The sequence below is a fragment of the Crinia signifera genome, chromosome 1 (genome assembly GCF_055691185.1).
Source record: "Crinia signifera chromosome 1, ASM5569118v1, whole genome shotgun sequence".
NCBI classification, from domain to species: domain Eukaryota; kingdom Metazoa; phylum Chordata; class Amphibia; order Anura; family Myobatrachidae; genus Crinia; species Crinia signifera.
Genome location: NC_139217.1, coordinates 80,106,988 through 80,122,969, shown reverse-complemented (window position 1 = coordinate 80,122,969; position 15,982 = coordinate 80,106,988). Strand labels below are relative to the sequence as shown.

General features: G+C 44.6%; 1 protein-coding gene and 1 long non-coding RNA gene across 2 annotated transcripts in view; one reads left to right on the top strand and one right to left on the bottom strand.

The window, feature by feature from the left end:
* The window catches only part of NFXL1 (nuclear transcription factor, X-box binding like 1), a 102,598-nt gene that overhangs the window by 83,799 nt on the left and 2,817 nt on the right, over positions 1-15,982 (top strand). The window contains exons 20-22 of the mRNA XM_083167932.1: positions 8,958-9,062; positions 12,449-12,535; positions 15,461-15,514. Of these exons, the coding sequence (XP_083024058.1) occupies positions 8,958-9,062; positions 12,449-12,535; positions 15,461-15,514 (246 nt within the window). The remainder of the gene's footprint in view (positions 1-8,957; positions 9,063-12,448; positions 12,536-15,460; positions 15,515-15,982) is intronic.
* Positions 5,110-5,951, bottom strand: LOC146053145 (uncharacterized). The gene is made up of 2 exons (XR_014467704.1): positions 5,615-5,951; positions 5,110-5,346 (listed from the first exon to the last, which is right to left on the bottom strand). It is a non-coding gene; the product is annotated as an uncharacterized LOC146053145 (long non-coding RNA).

The window sequence follows — 15,982 nt, the reverse complement described above, 5'->3', positions numbered from 1 at the left end:
GGGCTCTACGATTGTTCTGTCTTCAGTCGACGAAGGAAAACGCTTCCTATCCACATTAGCTCCAGCGAGCTCGTCAGATACCCCGCCTCCTGAGCGCGGACTCCAGCTGGACTGGTCTGCATCAGGATCGAACCAGTGAGCCTGATATGTGTTGAAAACTTTTATTTCTCTTCACTCCGCTTGTTTACAGTTTAGATGTTTTTTGTTTAAATTTAAATTGATTTATTAGGCGGTCTAGAGAACTGTTTCTTCTGCTTCCGCTATTGAAGTTGCTCAAATGCTCACTCTTTATTGTTAACCTTAGTTATATAGCCTCAACAGGTTGCCCTCCTACTGTTTTGTCAGTTTTCCCATTTACTTAGTAAGGGGGGAAGCTCTCTTTACAGGTACCCTTGGGCCTAGAAAACTCCCTTTCATCTTTCTGAGTTCTGTCCCCCCGGGATAACTCGGGGGTTGATGGGGCAAAATATTGAGGGTATAGGCCATCAATGATATTTCCCCCAGACTTTAGATATGTTTGGTTTATGTTCCGGGTGTGACTATGCTACCACTACCCCCACACCCCCTTAGAGTGCCGCCATGGTACGGCGCCCAACCTTACCCCCATATGGGGGTCCACTCTACTCCTCCTTCTCCTTTTCCCCCCTCCTCTCCCCCTCTTTTTTCTCTGCTCCCTCCCCAGGTACTTATAGGAAACTTACTCATACTGTCTCTAATACAATGTTTTTTTGTTTGTCTCGGCTATACCAAGCAGCTTTCCAAATAGACGATAATGGTTAATGTCATCTCCATAAATGCTAAGGGTCTCAACTCTCCCAATAAAAGGAGATTGGCCCTTAAATACTTCCATAAACATAAAATCCAAATTGCAGCTGTTCAAGAAACACATTTTTTAGACTCAGCACCCCCATTATTTTCTGACAGGAACTACCCTCACTGTTATACGGCTAATGGCCCATCTAAAAAAGCCGGAGTTGCGATTCTCATATCGCAACACTGCGCTTTCTCCCTCTTATCCCAATACTCGGTCCCTGAGGGTAGATACCTGATCTTAACTGGATCCCTTGAGAATAGAGAAGTGACTATAGTGTCGTGCTATGCCCCTAATACTAAGCAACTCCAATTCTGTAGAAAACTCCTGTCCAAAATTCAGCAACTGGCCAGGGGAGCCATGCTGCTCCTAGGTGATTTCAACCTGGTCCCAAACCCAACTCTTGATAGCTCACGCAATCTGTCTCGGTCTTCCAGTCGGCCCTCGGGCCCCTCTAAAGGCCTTCGCCAGCTTCTGGCGGAAAGTGACCTTTTTGATGTATGGAGGGTTAAACACCCTTCGGTAAGGGATTATACCTTTTACTCCCATGTGCACGGCACTTACTCAAGAATCGATTTAGCCTTATCTGATAAATGGTCCCTAGATTCTTTTAAGAAAATCAGTATTCTTCCTAGAACCTGGTCCGATCACTCTCCTATATACATTGAGTGGGAGATAATGCGCAGGACTACTGCCCCGGGCCCGTGGCGCCTAGGTCGCCAGTGTCTGGTTCGGCCAGAGGCTCGACAAGCTATTTGCTCATCAATAGAATACTATCTACAGGAGAACTCCCCCGAGGACACTACAACCTTTACTCACTGGTGTGCCCTTAAGGCGGTAGCTAGAGGTTCGGCCATACAAATAGCAGCCAAGCTGAAAAGAGAGAATGCAAAATCCTTAGCACAGGCAGAAGCTGAGCTTTCTAATATAGAGACTGCGCACAAGTCTAACCCAACAGATAAAACCTTGGGAAAGCGATTGAATGCAGCTAGAGACAAGGTGAACAGCTTTTATCTGGAGGAAATTCAGCGTAATGTAAATAGGCTAAACCAGAAATTCTACCAACTTGGTAACAGAGCAGGTAGACTATTGGCGAGGAAACTGAGAGGAAAAAGAGCAAAGGAAAAAATCCACATGATCCATTCGGATCGGGGATTAAAAATATATGACCCAAACGAGATAGCCAACGCCTTTTCTGACTATTACGCTAAACTCTACAACTTAAAAGATGACCCGTCCACCTGCCAGCCCCACCCTGAGAAGATAGTTAAGTTTCTAGACAAAATCAACCTTCCTACCTTATCCCCAGAATCCTACACGTCCCTTAATGCACCCTGGACGCTAAAGGAGGTCCATTCGAGTATAGACTCCCTTCCATCTGATAAAGCCCCTGGGCCAGATGGGTTCCCCTCTAATTTCTATAAGACTTTTAAAGCCCAATTATCCCCGATACTACTCCAAGTTTTTAACGAGGCCTCTATGACTAAATGCTTCCCCCCCGAAATGCTAGAATCCCGCATCATCACCATCCCTAAACCGGGAAAACCCCCAACCGCAGTCCAGAATTACAGACCAATAGCGCTTCTTAACTCTGATCTGAAACTATACGCCAAATTAGTAGCTAACCGCATTAGCCCTCTTCTCCCCTCCCTCATTCAAAACGACCAGGTTGGTTTTGTCATGGATAGACAAGCCCCAGATAATACACGCAGAGAATTGGGGGTGATAGAATACTGCGCTTCAAGGAACATTCCTCTCTTAGTCCTTTCACTGGATGCCGAAAAGGCATTTGATAGACTTCATTGGGGGTACATGAAAGCTACCTTGGAAAAATTTGGCTTTCATGGCCGGATACTTGACTCCATCCTGGCCCTTTATTCGTTCCCATCAGCCAGGGTGTTTGCAAATGGTTGTACTTCCTCGGGGTTCAAGATAACTAACGGTACCCGACAGGGGTGCCCACTTTCTCCTTTAATCTTTGCATTGGCGGTCGAGCCTCTGGCTGAACATATTAGGCGCAATGAGGGTATCAGAGGTCCGATGGTAGGCAACTCATCCCATAAAATCAGCCTCTTCGCGGATGATATTCTTGTGAACATCTTGGATCCCGAAGTCTCCCTGCCAGCTCTTCATGAAGTGCTGCAGGACTACTCTGAAATCTCTTTTTATAAGTTAAATACCAGTAAGACAGAAGCCCTCCCTCTGGGTTGTTCCGCTGAGACCGTTGATAGCTTGAAAGCAAAATACAATTACTCGTGGCAAAATCGGTCACTTAAGTATCTGGGCATAAACCTGGCGGCTGAACGTCACCTGTTCGATTGTAACTACGGCCCTCTATTGAGGGCGTTCACAGGGCTGACTGGAGACTGGATGATGCAGGATGTGTCTTGGCTGGGGAGAGTAGCTGCAGCCAAGATGGTCCTCCTGCCGAAATTAATGTATTTATTTCGCTCCATCCCAAGAGCCCCCCCAAAGCATTGGTTTAATAAATTTAACCAACTCCTAGCTAAATATATCTGGAGAGGGACTAAACCTAGAATAGCAAAGAAGATATTAGCTCGGTCCAAAACAGAAGGGGGTGTGGCGTACCCAGACATTGAACTTTATTATGCCTCATGCGTGTTGAATCAGGCTAGGGACTGGTTTAATTTTAAAGAGCCCAAACCCTGGGTTGTACTGGAGAATACAATCGCCCACCCTATCCCTGTTGCGGACTTATTATGGCTCCCACCAAGCGAGACTAGGAAACCCGCAGCCCTATGCAAATCTATTAAAGCAACCTTAGATGTCTGGTATAAACTGTCAGCCTCCATAACTAATATAGTTCTTCCGGCTCCCTTTCTATCCCTTAAAGCTCTGAAATCCTTAATTCCCAACCTACCGCTACAAAGGTGGATCAACCAAGGAGTCAGTGCAGTGGGGGATTTATATGTGGAGGATAAGCTTGTCCCCTTCAGTTACTTACAGCAGAAATTTCATATTCCCAAACAGGACTTTTTCATTTATCTTCAGATCAGAAGCTGGTTACACTCACACCTTGATACACCTTATGTTAGGCCAAACTTTCCAACCTTCCTTAAAACAAAGACCTGCGACTTTTCACATAAAGGTGGCATTTCATGGTGGTACTCTTACTTAATTTCCATAGATAGTAAGGCCAAACTGAAATCTCAAACCCTATGGGAGAGGGATTTAAATAAATCTTTCAATGAAGAGGACTGGGAGAATATTTTTAAATCCTGTTTTAGGATTTCCCGCTGCATCAACCACTCCGAAATGTTCTTTAAACTCATACATAGAGCATACTTCGCCCCAGCCAGAGTACACAAGATTTGGCCTACGTCATCTAACCTATGCTGGAGAAAATGCGGTAATATTGGGGACATATTCCACATATTTTGGGAATGCCCGTTGCTGGGTTCTCTCTGGGGTGAAGTATTTCATCTTATGAGCTCTATCTCGAACCGACTCATTCTTCCTGACCCAACCATAGCGCTCCTTCATGTTTTCCCACTACACCTTTCTGATGCCGACCGCTATATTCTAGGCCACGTCTTAATAGCCACCAAGGCATGTATAGCTAAAGCGTGGAAATCAGAGGCAATACCGTCTATAGAAGGTATTCAAAACAAGGTGCACAAACACTACATCTATGAAACAACCAACGACAAATATTCCTCCTCTACAAACTCATTATGCTTGAAGTGGCTCGGATGGTCTGTCTTTCTGGAAGGGACGGACCACCCGACCTTGCACAGCAGCACCCCAGACTTATCAGTACTAAACTCCATACTATTCTGATCTGTTGTTCTAAGTGAGACAATGACGTTTACGATGTAATGTATTTCCTATACCTCCCCCCCCCCCCCCACCCGTCTTTTCCCTATGTTTGTTTTTTGCTGCCTTTCTGTACCCCCCTGCTATACTGTTTATGTTTCTGAAAAATTTTCAATAAAAATCTAATATTAAAAAAAAAAAAAAAAAGAAGACGGGAGGTTGCCCATAGCAAACTCCTATCTTACTACATTTACCCCAGCGAGAGCAAACGCCACATTGGTCGCACTTACTGTATAGTGACCTTTTGGCTGAAGCCGCAGCGGTGAAACTACAAAGGATCCCAGATGAAAGCAGACCCTGAAAGCCGCAATCAGTGGTGACTGATTGTACATTTTTATGCTAATCACTGAATACATACATGCATAAATACATACATAAATAGCACAGTTTTGGCCTGCAAACCATTTGAGCTGTCAGCATAGAGCTCTCTGTGACCAGAAGAAGCCTTTTATCTCCTGGAATTGATTGTTTTGATTTTTAATATAATTCAGTTTACACAAAAGACATTAAAATATACTTCTAGTTTTTGTGATTCTCTTATGGAATAATAAACTGCGCAAACATTTGGCCTTTTGATGCCGTAGAAGCCTCTAGCACCTGAGTATATTAGTGAAGCACAGTATTGTGGTGCTGGTATTTCATAGGAAGCTCCGTGACCCGGCACGTCGGGACTCGCAGACACGTTTCCCACGCCTTACCTAAAGCGGAGAACACATTATTAATAATAGTTACATGTAAGATGTACATTGCTGGTCCTGTTAAGATCATTACTAGATTTAACTGAAAGATTGAATGTGTGTTACAGCAGGCGGCTTTCTATGCGCGAGCATCCAGTAAGGAAGTGAACATTACACGCCTGAGAAAACGCTCCAGCCAGAAGCCCTTAGAGGGAATGTATTGTCATTAGGAAATAAGTGTAATTTGAAGAAGGATCAGTCAGTTGCAATTAGCTCCTTATCCGCTGACCTTGGTGTAATTGCACGTCGCTGGTGATTGCTGTGGTTCTGCGGTAGGAGGGGATGTCACTGGTGCTCCTTGCCAGACGTGAGCTATTTCTCTTGGCTGCAGAGGAGTAGGGGGGATTTACCCTCTGTGGTTTGATAGAGGAGTCCTTTCCTGACCTGAGTTTCATGTTCCATCACGGCGTAGCGGCTCTCTGTAGTTGCAGATGCTGACTGGAAGGTCTGCAAACGTTTACTCTGCGCAGTGTCTTTTCCCATCTCTCCATACGGTGTCATTTGATGGTAGCTGCCAGATTTCCTGTGGAAGGAAACGTACTGAACCATAGATATCAGACTATTAATATAATCATTTTGTAGAATACATTTCCATATGGGTTTGGCACTGTTTGCATGCATGGTTTTCCTATCAGCGGAGACCTCAGTCAGACATACAGTATAATCTACCTCGGTTTTAGTGGAGGTGTGTTTATTGAATTAGCTATAGCATCTGTGGCATATTAGGACATGATTGCAAGCTCTTCTGTACAGTCTGCCTATCCTTGCACGGTCAGTGATTCATGCTTTCTCTATAGTGTGATCTGTTGTGGGCAGAAGTGCCATCTTCCGCACTGGCATAAGGTTGGTATCCAACAATGTCTAGGTCGACATCAAAAGTCGTAATGCACATGGTTGCCTTTGAAAAAAAGGTTGACACAGGCAGTAGGTCAGCATGGCAATGGTCGACACCTGAAAGGCAGAGTTTTCGGGGAAAAAAATTTCCTTAATTTTTTTAAAATTGTCTGTTTTACCATTTACGTTGACTCCCATACAGAGCGGTAAATTGTGCAGTAATCGCAGAGCTAAGTACCTGGCCCTAAGCATGGTGAGAGACGCGAGACGTGATTGTACGCGGTACAGTAATTCGGGGTTCACGTGCTCAGGTGTTGACCATAGGCGAATCTAGAAATCTGATAATGGGTGGTCCAAGATTTAACTACTCATGCTGCATGGACCATGCGGGGCGAAGCCGCGTGGCCTCAAGGGAAGGGGGTGTGGCATCCCAAAAGGCGGATGTGGCATTACACATTATACCACACACCGTGATGCCCATCACACATTATGCCGCATTGTGATGCCCATCACACATTATAATGCACTGTGATGCCCATCACACATTATAACACGCACCATGATGCCCAATACATATTTGATACAGAAGTGCCGCTTACCTACATGCTCATTGCTAGGGGGTTCTTACGTGATTCATTGGGCTTCATGCTTGTTGCCAAGGGGGAGTGAAATTGCTCATTGTCAAGGGGTGCAATTGCTCGTTGCCAAGGGGGAGGGAAACTGACAGCCGCTGGCCGCACACAATTTAAAGCCATTACGCCGGCAGCAGTCACACTCAGGAGCTGGACAGAGTGTCTTAGTCTCACCCTCAGCCCGGCAGTGAGAGATGTGAGCAGCCTTGCAGGGTCCTTCACACAGCGGGTCACACATGAACAGCGCGGCTCTCTGCCTGCCGTGTCTGCTCTCCCTACTGCTGAGTTTCCCCTGTAACCGCAACTCCCAGTGACTACAGCACCTGTGCCATCTGTCAGGCCCATGCGCCATCACTATATGGGAGAACACAGCTAGATTCGGTTGGAGGGAAAAATCAGCACGCAGCAGGGAGTGCAGACGCTATGGGCAGAGAGACACTCTGTTCCTGTGTGACCCGCCACGTGAAGGCCCCTGCGCGGCTGCTCAGTGTGACAGCTTGATCTGCCTCCTAAATCCGCCACTGACTATACAGCCGGGCAGCGCACATTGCCCGGCTGTCATTTCTTTAAATTGCGTGCGTGCGGATGTATGTTGATCTTCTGCTGTCGACCTAGGCAGTATCTCTAAGCAATATCTCTAAGATACAGTAGTTAGTATCCTGGCGGATGGGTTGCCGGCAGTCAGAATAAAGATATTGGCATCATGACTAGTGTCCACATCTATGAGAATCCCTAACACGGAATCCTGTTGGGATTGGGTACTAGTGGGGAGAGTTTGGGTTAGCACGAAGGGGGGGGGGGGGTAGCCTGCAGGGAAGGACATGTAGGGACGGGATTCCATCAGGATGCTGACCTGAAATCTAACTCTCTCTGCGTTACATCTGCCCCACCTGCAGTGCACATGGTTTTGTCCATTAGAGAGGGCTTTTGCAAGTGAACCAGAATCGGGCCCTTTATCCCCATATACATCTGCCTCTGTGTGTAATCAGTCACAAATCTCTCTAGTTATCATTTTACCACACTTTGCTAGCATGTAAAAATATAAAGTAATAAATATAATGTAATGTTTGCATGTGTCCAGCCTGCATGTAAGACCCTGTGTGAGGCATCACATCCATCTTCCCTTTAAAACAAAAGAACAAAGACTGTGTTGGACAATAGGATCATCCAAAAGTGACCTGAAGAAATCAAGCTAGATTGTTCAATTTCCAAATTGTTTATATTGCTTTCAGCTGCAGATTGCATACAGGAATAGAACAGTTTACTCTCGACCGACTTATTTCTCTTCACTTGTAATTTGTTGTGGGATTAAGCAATACATGGCGCATAGCATGTGGACTCACAGTATCAATAATGTGGGCTAAAAGGTGCATATAATCAAGTATACAGCCTCCGTAGTAAAACGTTACCACTGAAAAAATCCAAAATATTACTGCCGAGCATCAGGGCCTGACCTCACAAAGGGGGGTATTCAATCCCGGGTCGCGACTGACGATCCGGCCCGACAGCTGTGACCCTGGCCTTTTTTCATTTTGTTCGACCGCAGATCGCCAGGCGCGATTCAATGTCCCACTTCGTGATCGGTGAAAAGGGGGCGTGTCTGCGTAAACGGCAATGGATTGCCGATATTCGGCCGCGATCGCGACAATTCATGTCCGAAATCGGCAAACCGGGCCAACTGCTTTTAAAGTCGGGCCCATTCTGCCTCTTCAATGCTGTCGGGAAAGACGGCATTGAATAAGCGTTCACCGTTATTTCCCCCATCATAAATAGTGGCCCAGATTGAATACCCCCTAATGCTGTTGTGGCAGAATTTCCTGCAGCCAAGTTCCAAATCTAGTAAATAGCCTTCCTGGATTAGCGGGAGCTGTTACAGCATCAAAGGGGTACCGTCTGCATAGTACCATTGTTCAACATCAATGTATGGGTGTCCTAGATGCTGTACATAGTTTAGGCCTTGTTATATAGTGACAGTGAGTAAATAACGTTTTATACATAAGCATGGCTACCACAGGTTCCTGACAGAGCTGCTGCTCTGCACAGTTTACTTTCTTATTTGCAGGCAGAGAAGAAATCATTGCTAAACCACTTACATTTGTTTTCCAGCTGCCTTGTGGACACCGATGCAAAGAGATTTGCCATCAAGGAAATTGCTCTCTTCAGTGCATCCAGAAGGTTAAACTTCGATGTCCATGCCGTAGAATTAAAAAGGTGAGTTTCATGCTTACGTTGAACCCACAAAATAGTTTAGTACACAGGTTCTCAAACGCAGTCCTCAGGACCCCACGCAGTTCACGTTTTCCAGGTCACCCGACAGGTGCAATCATTACTGACTGACACATTTTAAAAGATCCACAGCTGGAGCTAATTATTTCACTTGATTCTGGGAGGAGACCTGCAAAACATGCACTGTGTGGGGTCCTGAGGACCGACTTTGAGAACCTGTGGTTTAGTATAAAGAAACTGTAATTCAACTATGCTATTAAAAAAAAAGAAAGCATCCTAACTGTACCATTGCTATTGAAAAGTCAAGCGCTGAATGAGCTGGTTCCCTCTGTCCTAGTAACTACATTGTACATATTTTACAGAAGCTGTTTTCACAATTCACCAATGTGGGCCTTAATCATTGTTGGACACTATTGTTTTTTCCCAACGTTGGGGAAACTGTTCATACCTACTGTAGGAACCATAGTGCGCATGTAGTTCGGGTTCCACGTCCTGGCACTCGTGGAAATGTCAGAAATAATCGAGGTACTAAACCCCCAAATACCTCACTGCTGGGCAGTGCTTTGTACATACACAGTGCTACTAGTTACACAGTACTGGCCACACTGTCCTATTAGCTGGTTACGATAAAAGGCAATTATCCTATGTACTCTGGTGTCTCACGTTGTGCGATCTAAGTGTTTTGTATTTCTGTATTTAACTTACAGTAAGTCCAGGGTTTCCGGGTTGCTGTTTGTCTTTCATGGTTTTATATTTTAGTCCCTTCATTACTGTAAATTTAAACAAAACACTCCATGTAATTCAGCACTTGTCAAAATTCCTAAACCTTTAAACTACAGTATTTCCCAGGACATAGCTCCTGTATCCTGAGCATGTAATCTGAGGTATTCTCCAAGTGTCTCTGCGGCTTGATCGTTTGCCACAATACACAAAACAAAGGATCTAGTGATAAGGAAGTGTATGAGACCTCCATGGGGAACTGCAAGCCTCTCCGTCAGGTGGGAGGATTAGCCAGATCAGGGTTACTGTGTGAATCCCTTCGCTAGCATGTGAGGGGATGTGCCCAAACAGAGGAGAAATGATTCGATGGTCGCAGACCATCGAATCATTTCTGCAGCCTTCAGTCTGAAACGTAAGTCATTACTTACTTTTCAGGGGGCCTCCCGCTCCACATAGGCATCGATACTCCTGCGTTACGAGGGGAATGCCCAGAGTTTTTATCGGAACGCCCATAAAACGCTCGGAGTTTCCCTGCTTGTTTAAACTAGACTCGGCTAACTAATGGTGGTTTGTTATTGCAACTGCCATGAAGACCAATCCCAGTGATGCACTCTTGCTGTCTCCGATGTCCCACTGATGCACACAGTGTGGATACAAGTCACGTCATTGAATTATACTCTCAGGCATAGGATATCTTTGCATTAGATAGAGCAGTAAAGTTGCACTTGCTATGTTGAACTTCACCACCCGCAGCACTAAGGTGGCTGTCAGCAGCCGATGTTACTGACCATGGCAGCAGGCGTGTAGGTTTTAGCCTGTGTTCAATACTATATGGGTATGATGTTGTAGTGTGGTTTATTCTAGTGTTCATGCTAGCACCCTGCACCTTTTAACCTTTTGCAGTCCAAATGTATTTATTTTTTTTGCAATTCAAACAGTCTGGTTCAAATGTTTAAATTATTTAATTTATTTTTGTGTTCAAAAATATTCTATGTTGAATGATGCTAATGTTCTTCTTTTAAAATGGCTCACCATTGGCTCTGGTACTAGCGCTAGGGCTGTTGAGCCTGACTAGACGTTGGACCTGAAAGGGAAGTTCATCTTCCCTGCTGTGGTACTTCTAGTACATTATGGTCTGTATTTCAGCACTGATATGCAGACCAGACATATGCTAGAAGCACCACAGCAGAGAGTCACACCCCAGGCAGGGATGAGGAACTACATGGGTTTTGACAGATGCAGGGTGCTAAAATGAATAGTATTAATGTATTGGCTAGATGCAACCAATCCGCTTTGAAGAAACATTTATCAAGTGCACGGTTTCCTACATCTACCCCTATATAACGGTGTGCTCCCATTTCTGTCACATGAGGATCTGCTTTTTTATTTTATAATAAGATCAGAGTGAGTGGCGAGCGGTCCCTGGGTCAACATTGTTTCGGTCAACAGTCACTTGGTCGACCACTAATGTTCAACAGTGACTGGATCGAACACTAATGGTTGACACCTGGAAATGGTTGACATAACATAGGTCGGCATTGACAGATGTTCGACACGGGCATGGTCGACACTCACAAGGCCGAAATGAGTATATTTATTTATTTAATTTTTTTTAAAGATGGCTTTTCATACTTTACTACCCAAGCGGGCATAGAGTGAGAATATAATAGTGTGCACGTTTTGAAGCATCAAGCTTCAAAACGTGATCAAATGGAGAGTGATAAACAGCCATCCAATCAGCTCCCAACTGCCATGTTACAGTCTGGGTTTGAAAAATGACAGGTAGGAACTGATTGGCTGGTTGTTTATCACTCTCCATTTTATCACTTTTTGAAGCTTGATGCATCTGGCCCTGTTCAGCTTTAGGTAAACTTTACATGTATGTAAAAGCTTTAGAGACTTATTAGGATGTGTCCGATTTGTTCCATATAAGGACATCTACACTTTTTAGACCCTTTTTATGGCTGATTTAATACAGCAACGGTCCAGCTGGACGTACGAAGGTTCGGGTACATTTAAACATGTGTTTTCTCTTTTCCATCCGCTTACATTTTATATTTCTCAATCTATTACTGAGAGAGGTTTGTAGTTGATTTCAGCCTTTTTATGTGATGGCAACAAATCCAGGTCTCCGAACAACAAAGCAACATTTTAACTAAGTCGAGAACAAACGTTCCCAGTGTTATGTTGTTAGCCTGCCGGTGGTGGTGACCACTTTTCTTGATGAGTCCTTGGTCATGTTCCTACCCGTAGGTCTGTGGTTGCGGTAACTGAAACCACTTTATTGTGGGTTCCTTTTGATTATTGCTGTGGCCTCCCTCCCACAAGAACATAATGTATTTTCTAAGATTGTCCAGTCGGAGTTCTTACTGTCAGCTCTCCCATATAACCACATCAAGGAAGATCCACAGGGTTTCCTAGGGTTTATCCAACAACACTAAGATGAGAGATAAATGTGCTGGGGTTTGAACTATCCTTGCAGTGGTTACATTTGTTAGACTCTTGCACGTTCCATGTTTTAATGTATGACCAGCCGAATATTAACGTGGAGACATTGCAATGTTGACTATTCCATGTATGTGCCTCTAGTGCTTTTTGATAAAGTGACTTTCCTGACCTTGTCGTCTGAGAATCTTCTTTTCTAATTATAGGAGATACCATGTAACACGGCGCGCGAGGGCCAGGTGTCTGTAGAGTGTGACTCGCTGTGCCAGGAGATGAGGAAGAAAGCCGTCGAGGTACAATACATTCCTGATTTGTAATGTTTTATGTGCCTTTTGTGTTACATCAGCTGCGCATCACAGATTTCCTGGAAGTGTCTGTATATCATTTCAGAAACCCCATGTTCTTTGGTTTAGCTGAACTTCGCACCTCTCGTTTTGCTGTTAGATGTCAGTTTCAACAATAAATAGTCCTTACTTATGCCGTAGCTTGTCATATGGAGACTTATTTCTCTATAGCTCTTCTGTAAAACGTATGGATATTTGTTAAATTTGCTCCACGTGTAAATTAAGGTAGTCTTCCACATAGTTTGGAGTCACGGGGGGCGAGGTTTATGGTTTTAGTTTTTTAATTTTGCACAGAATAGAAAGAATGACTTCAAATATCCAGAGTGAAATAGCTAAGGCTGCCTAGTTCATGCTTCAATAAGGAATTCTCCTAAATTCATAGCTGATCTAAACAAAAAGTGCAGATCTTGGTGCAAGGAACTGCTAGGGCATATCCCCTTCAAGCCACACACATATAACATCACATTAAAAAAAACACCACACAGATAATTAAAAAAATAAAACCTTTTTTGGGATGACAATAAGCTTTCGAAAGGAAAAAGTCCTCTTGGTACTTATGTTTTATGTGGTCGCCCGATTTTTTGATTGTATGCCTTAGCTTAAGGCATACAATCAGATGCGATGGACCCGATTTTTTCTGAAAAATCGGGTCTATCGCATCGCATGCAACCAAATCGCATGTGATGCGATGTGATCGACCCGATTTTTACATTGTGGATTTTTACAATTGGATCATGTTAAATGGTCCCTGAGACCCGATTTTACATTGGGTCCAATGTTAAATGCCCCCCAGACCCCATTTTTTATTATATACCCACCCTGTTCATACCCCCACTATCCAAGTGGGCATGCAGTTGATTTTATATAGTGTGGTGAGCGCAGCGAGCCACCGAGCCCGAAGCGTGGCGAGGGGACGCGGATTACTGAACATGTATTCCGCGTCCCCTCGCGGGGCTCGCTATGCTTCGGGCTCGGTGACTCGCTGCGCTCGCCACAGTATATAAAATCAACTCCATGCCCACTTGGATAGTGGGGGTATGAACAGGGTGGGTATATAATAAAAAATGGGGTCTGGGGGGCATTTAACATTGGACCCAATGTAAAATCGGGTCTCAGGGACCATTTAACATGATCCAACTGTAAAAATCCACAATGTAAAAATCGGGTCGATCACATCGCATGCGATTTGGTTGCATGCGATGCGATCGACCCGATTTTTCCGACCCGATCATTACATAAGTATCGTCCTCTTTAATCCCAGTTCTGATTGATTAGAATGTTAATCCATGGCCGTTTTCGTGGCCACGCCCTCTTTGTGCCCATCGGCAGGCGGGACATTGAATCCTGTCTGTCGTTATGCGGTCGATCTGACCGTAAACGGGCCTGGATCACGGCTGTCGGCAGGTATCGACAGCCGTGATCCAACATTGCATACCCCCCTATGTCTTTTGACTGTGTAATGTCTGAAATGCCTTAAACTTAAATGTGGTGTTTTATTTGTTATATGGACTCTGACCAGAGTCCAATGGCAGAATTAAAGGCCTCCCACAGGCCTGTTAGGGGAAATCTTGTGAACACTTCCTCTTTGTGAGAAACATTTTTTGCCCAACCCTACCCAATCCGTTGTGCTTGTGGTGTTATTGGCGTTAATTAACGTTTGCTTTTTGGTTGTGCCACTGCCAGATGGGAAAACATAGTTTCCAAGCAGTAGTCTGGGGATTGATCCATTTCCCAGGGGAAGTGGTCTCTGCGCTAAAGAGGGAATCTGGACTTCTTCCCAGAGGTTTGACCCAGTAGTACCAGGCCAATAAAGATGGGTGTCATCCAATGGAAAATCCCAGTGGTGGTGGGAGGGAAATAACACGCCACACCCATCTCCCCATAACACTTCTCTCTTGCCTACTATCGCTGGCCACTATATAAAAACGCAGTGGCATATCAGGTTGGAAGACTACTTCTCTGAGACAGCAGCTTCCACAGGTGCTCCACAGCATTTTCTGGTCTGGGGCGGACCCCTGCTGTGGCTCAGCATCAGTAGGAGTCTCTGCTCTCTCCTGCATCAGAGGCCTTCAGGTAGCCCCAGTTTAGAGATGTCATCATAAGCCAGAGCTGTGCAAGAATTGCCCATGTTTACCCAGTGAAATTAAATCTGTAAGCTTTTGATTCCAAGTCTGTTATCAGTGTCATTACTTCAAGTTTAAATAAAAGATGAAGCAACTTGATTATGAAGTAACTCATAATAGAATAGATCAGGGGTCCTCAAACTATTTTTTGCTCTGGGTCCCCATCAGACAATAAAAATAATGACAGGACCCCAGCAAGTTACTGCAGAAGGTCATCACATCACATATGTAGTCAGCAGACAGCACATACATGGCAGCAACAGATTTGTCAGACTCCTTGGATCACTGATTGAGATTAGAAAAGTCATCAGCCTGATGGTCAGCAACATGGAGTTGCGACCCCATGCTGAGAAGGTCAGGACCCACAGTTTGAGAACCTCTGGAATAGGGGCTTATAACTGCGGAGCAGAGGCATATGAAATCAGATGTGAGCAGAGCTCTGGATCAGCCTATAGAGGAAGTTGGGCGTTTATCTTGGCTCTGGAACTGGCATGAGCCCTAGTTCTGCTAACAGAGCCAGCGCTGGCACCTGTACATTGCCAAGTGCCCAGTGTCCAGTGTACAGTGTCAGGAGTTGTTCTTATTCCCTTCTGTGTATTTGATCTAGGATTACTATCACCCAGGAAAGCGTTATTATATATTTGTATATAATCATAGAATGATATATTGCTATCACACACTGTACAGTATGGACTAATGCTTGTGCAGTGATATTACTGTTCCATTCTTCTAAATCTGTTTACATTTGCAGATGAAGGCAGAAGAAGAGAAGGCAGCAAATGAAGAAGAGAAGCGCAGACAGCAGGTATTTACTGTCCCCCAGACAATAAGAAGTGTTCCCTAGTATAGTGTATAGGTAATATGACATGTTTTCTAATAAGTGCTCATGGTCACCTGCTTGGACAATCCGCTGTCTTTCGGAATGACTTTGCCCATCACCAGTACTGCAGAGCTCACACTCCGTTATAGTTTTCTACAGCATTACTAAACGTAAACTATAAAATGATTATATTCACAGACACTGTTACAGCAGAGCACAAGGAGGTGGTCTCGGACTGAGATAGTCCTGTGTGTTCTGTAGAGACTGACTTCCATGATTCTACTGTGAAAGCTGCCCAAATAGGCGCATAATTGGTCACTCGGGCAGCAACAAAAGCGCTATCATTGGACCAGTGGTCAGGGAACTCGGTCCTCATTACCCCACACAGTGCATGTTTTGCTGGTAACCCAACAGGTGCAAAGGTGTACTAATTACTCACAGACACATTTTATA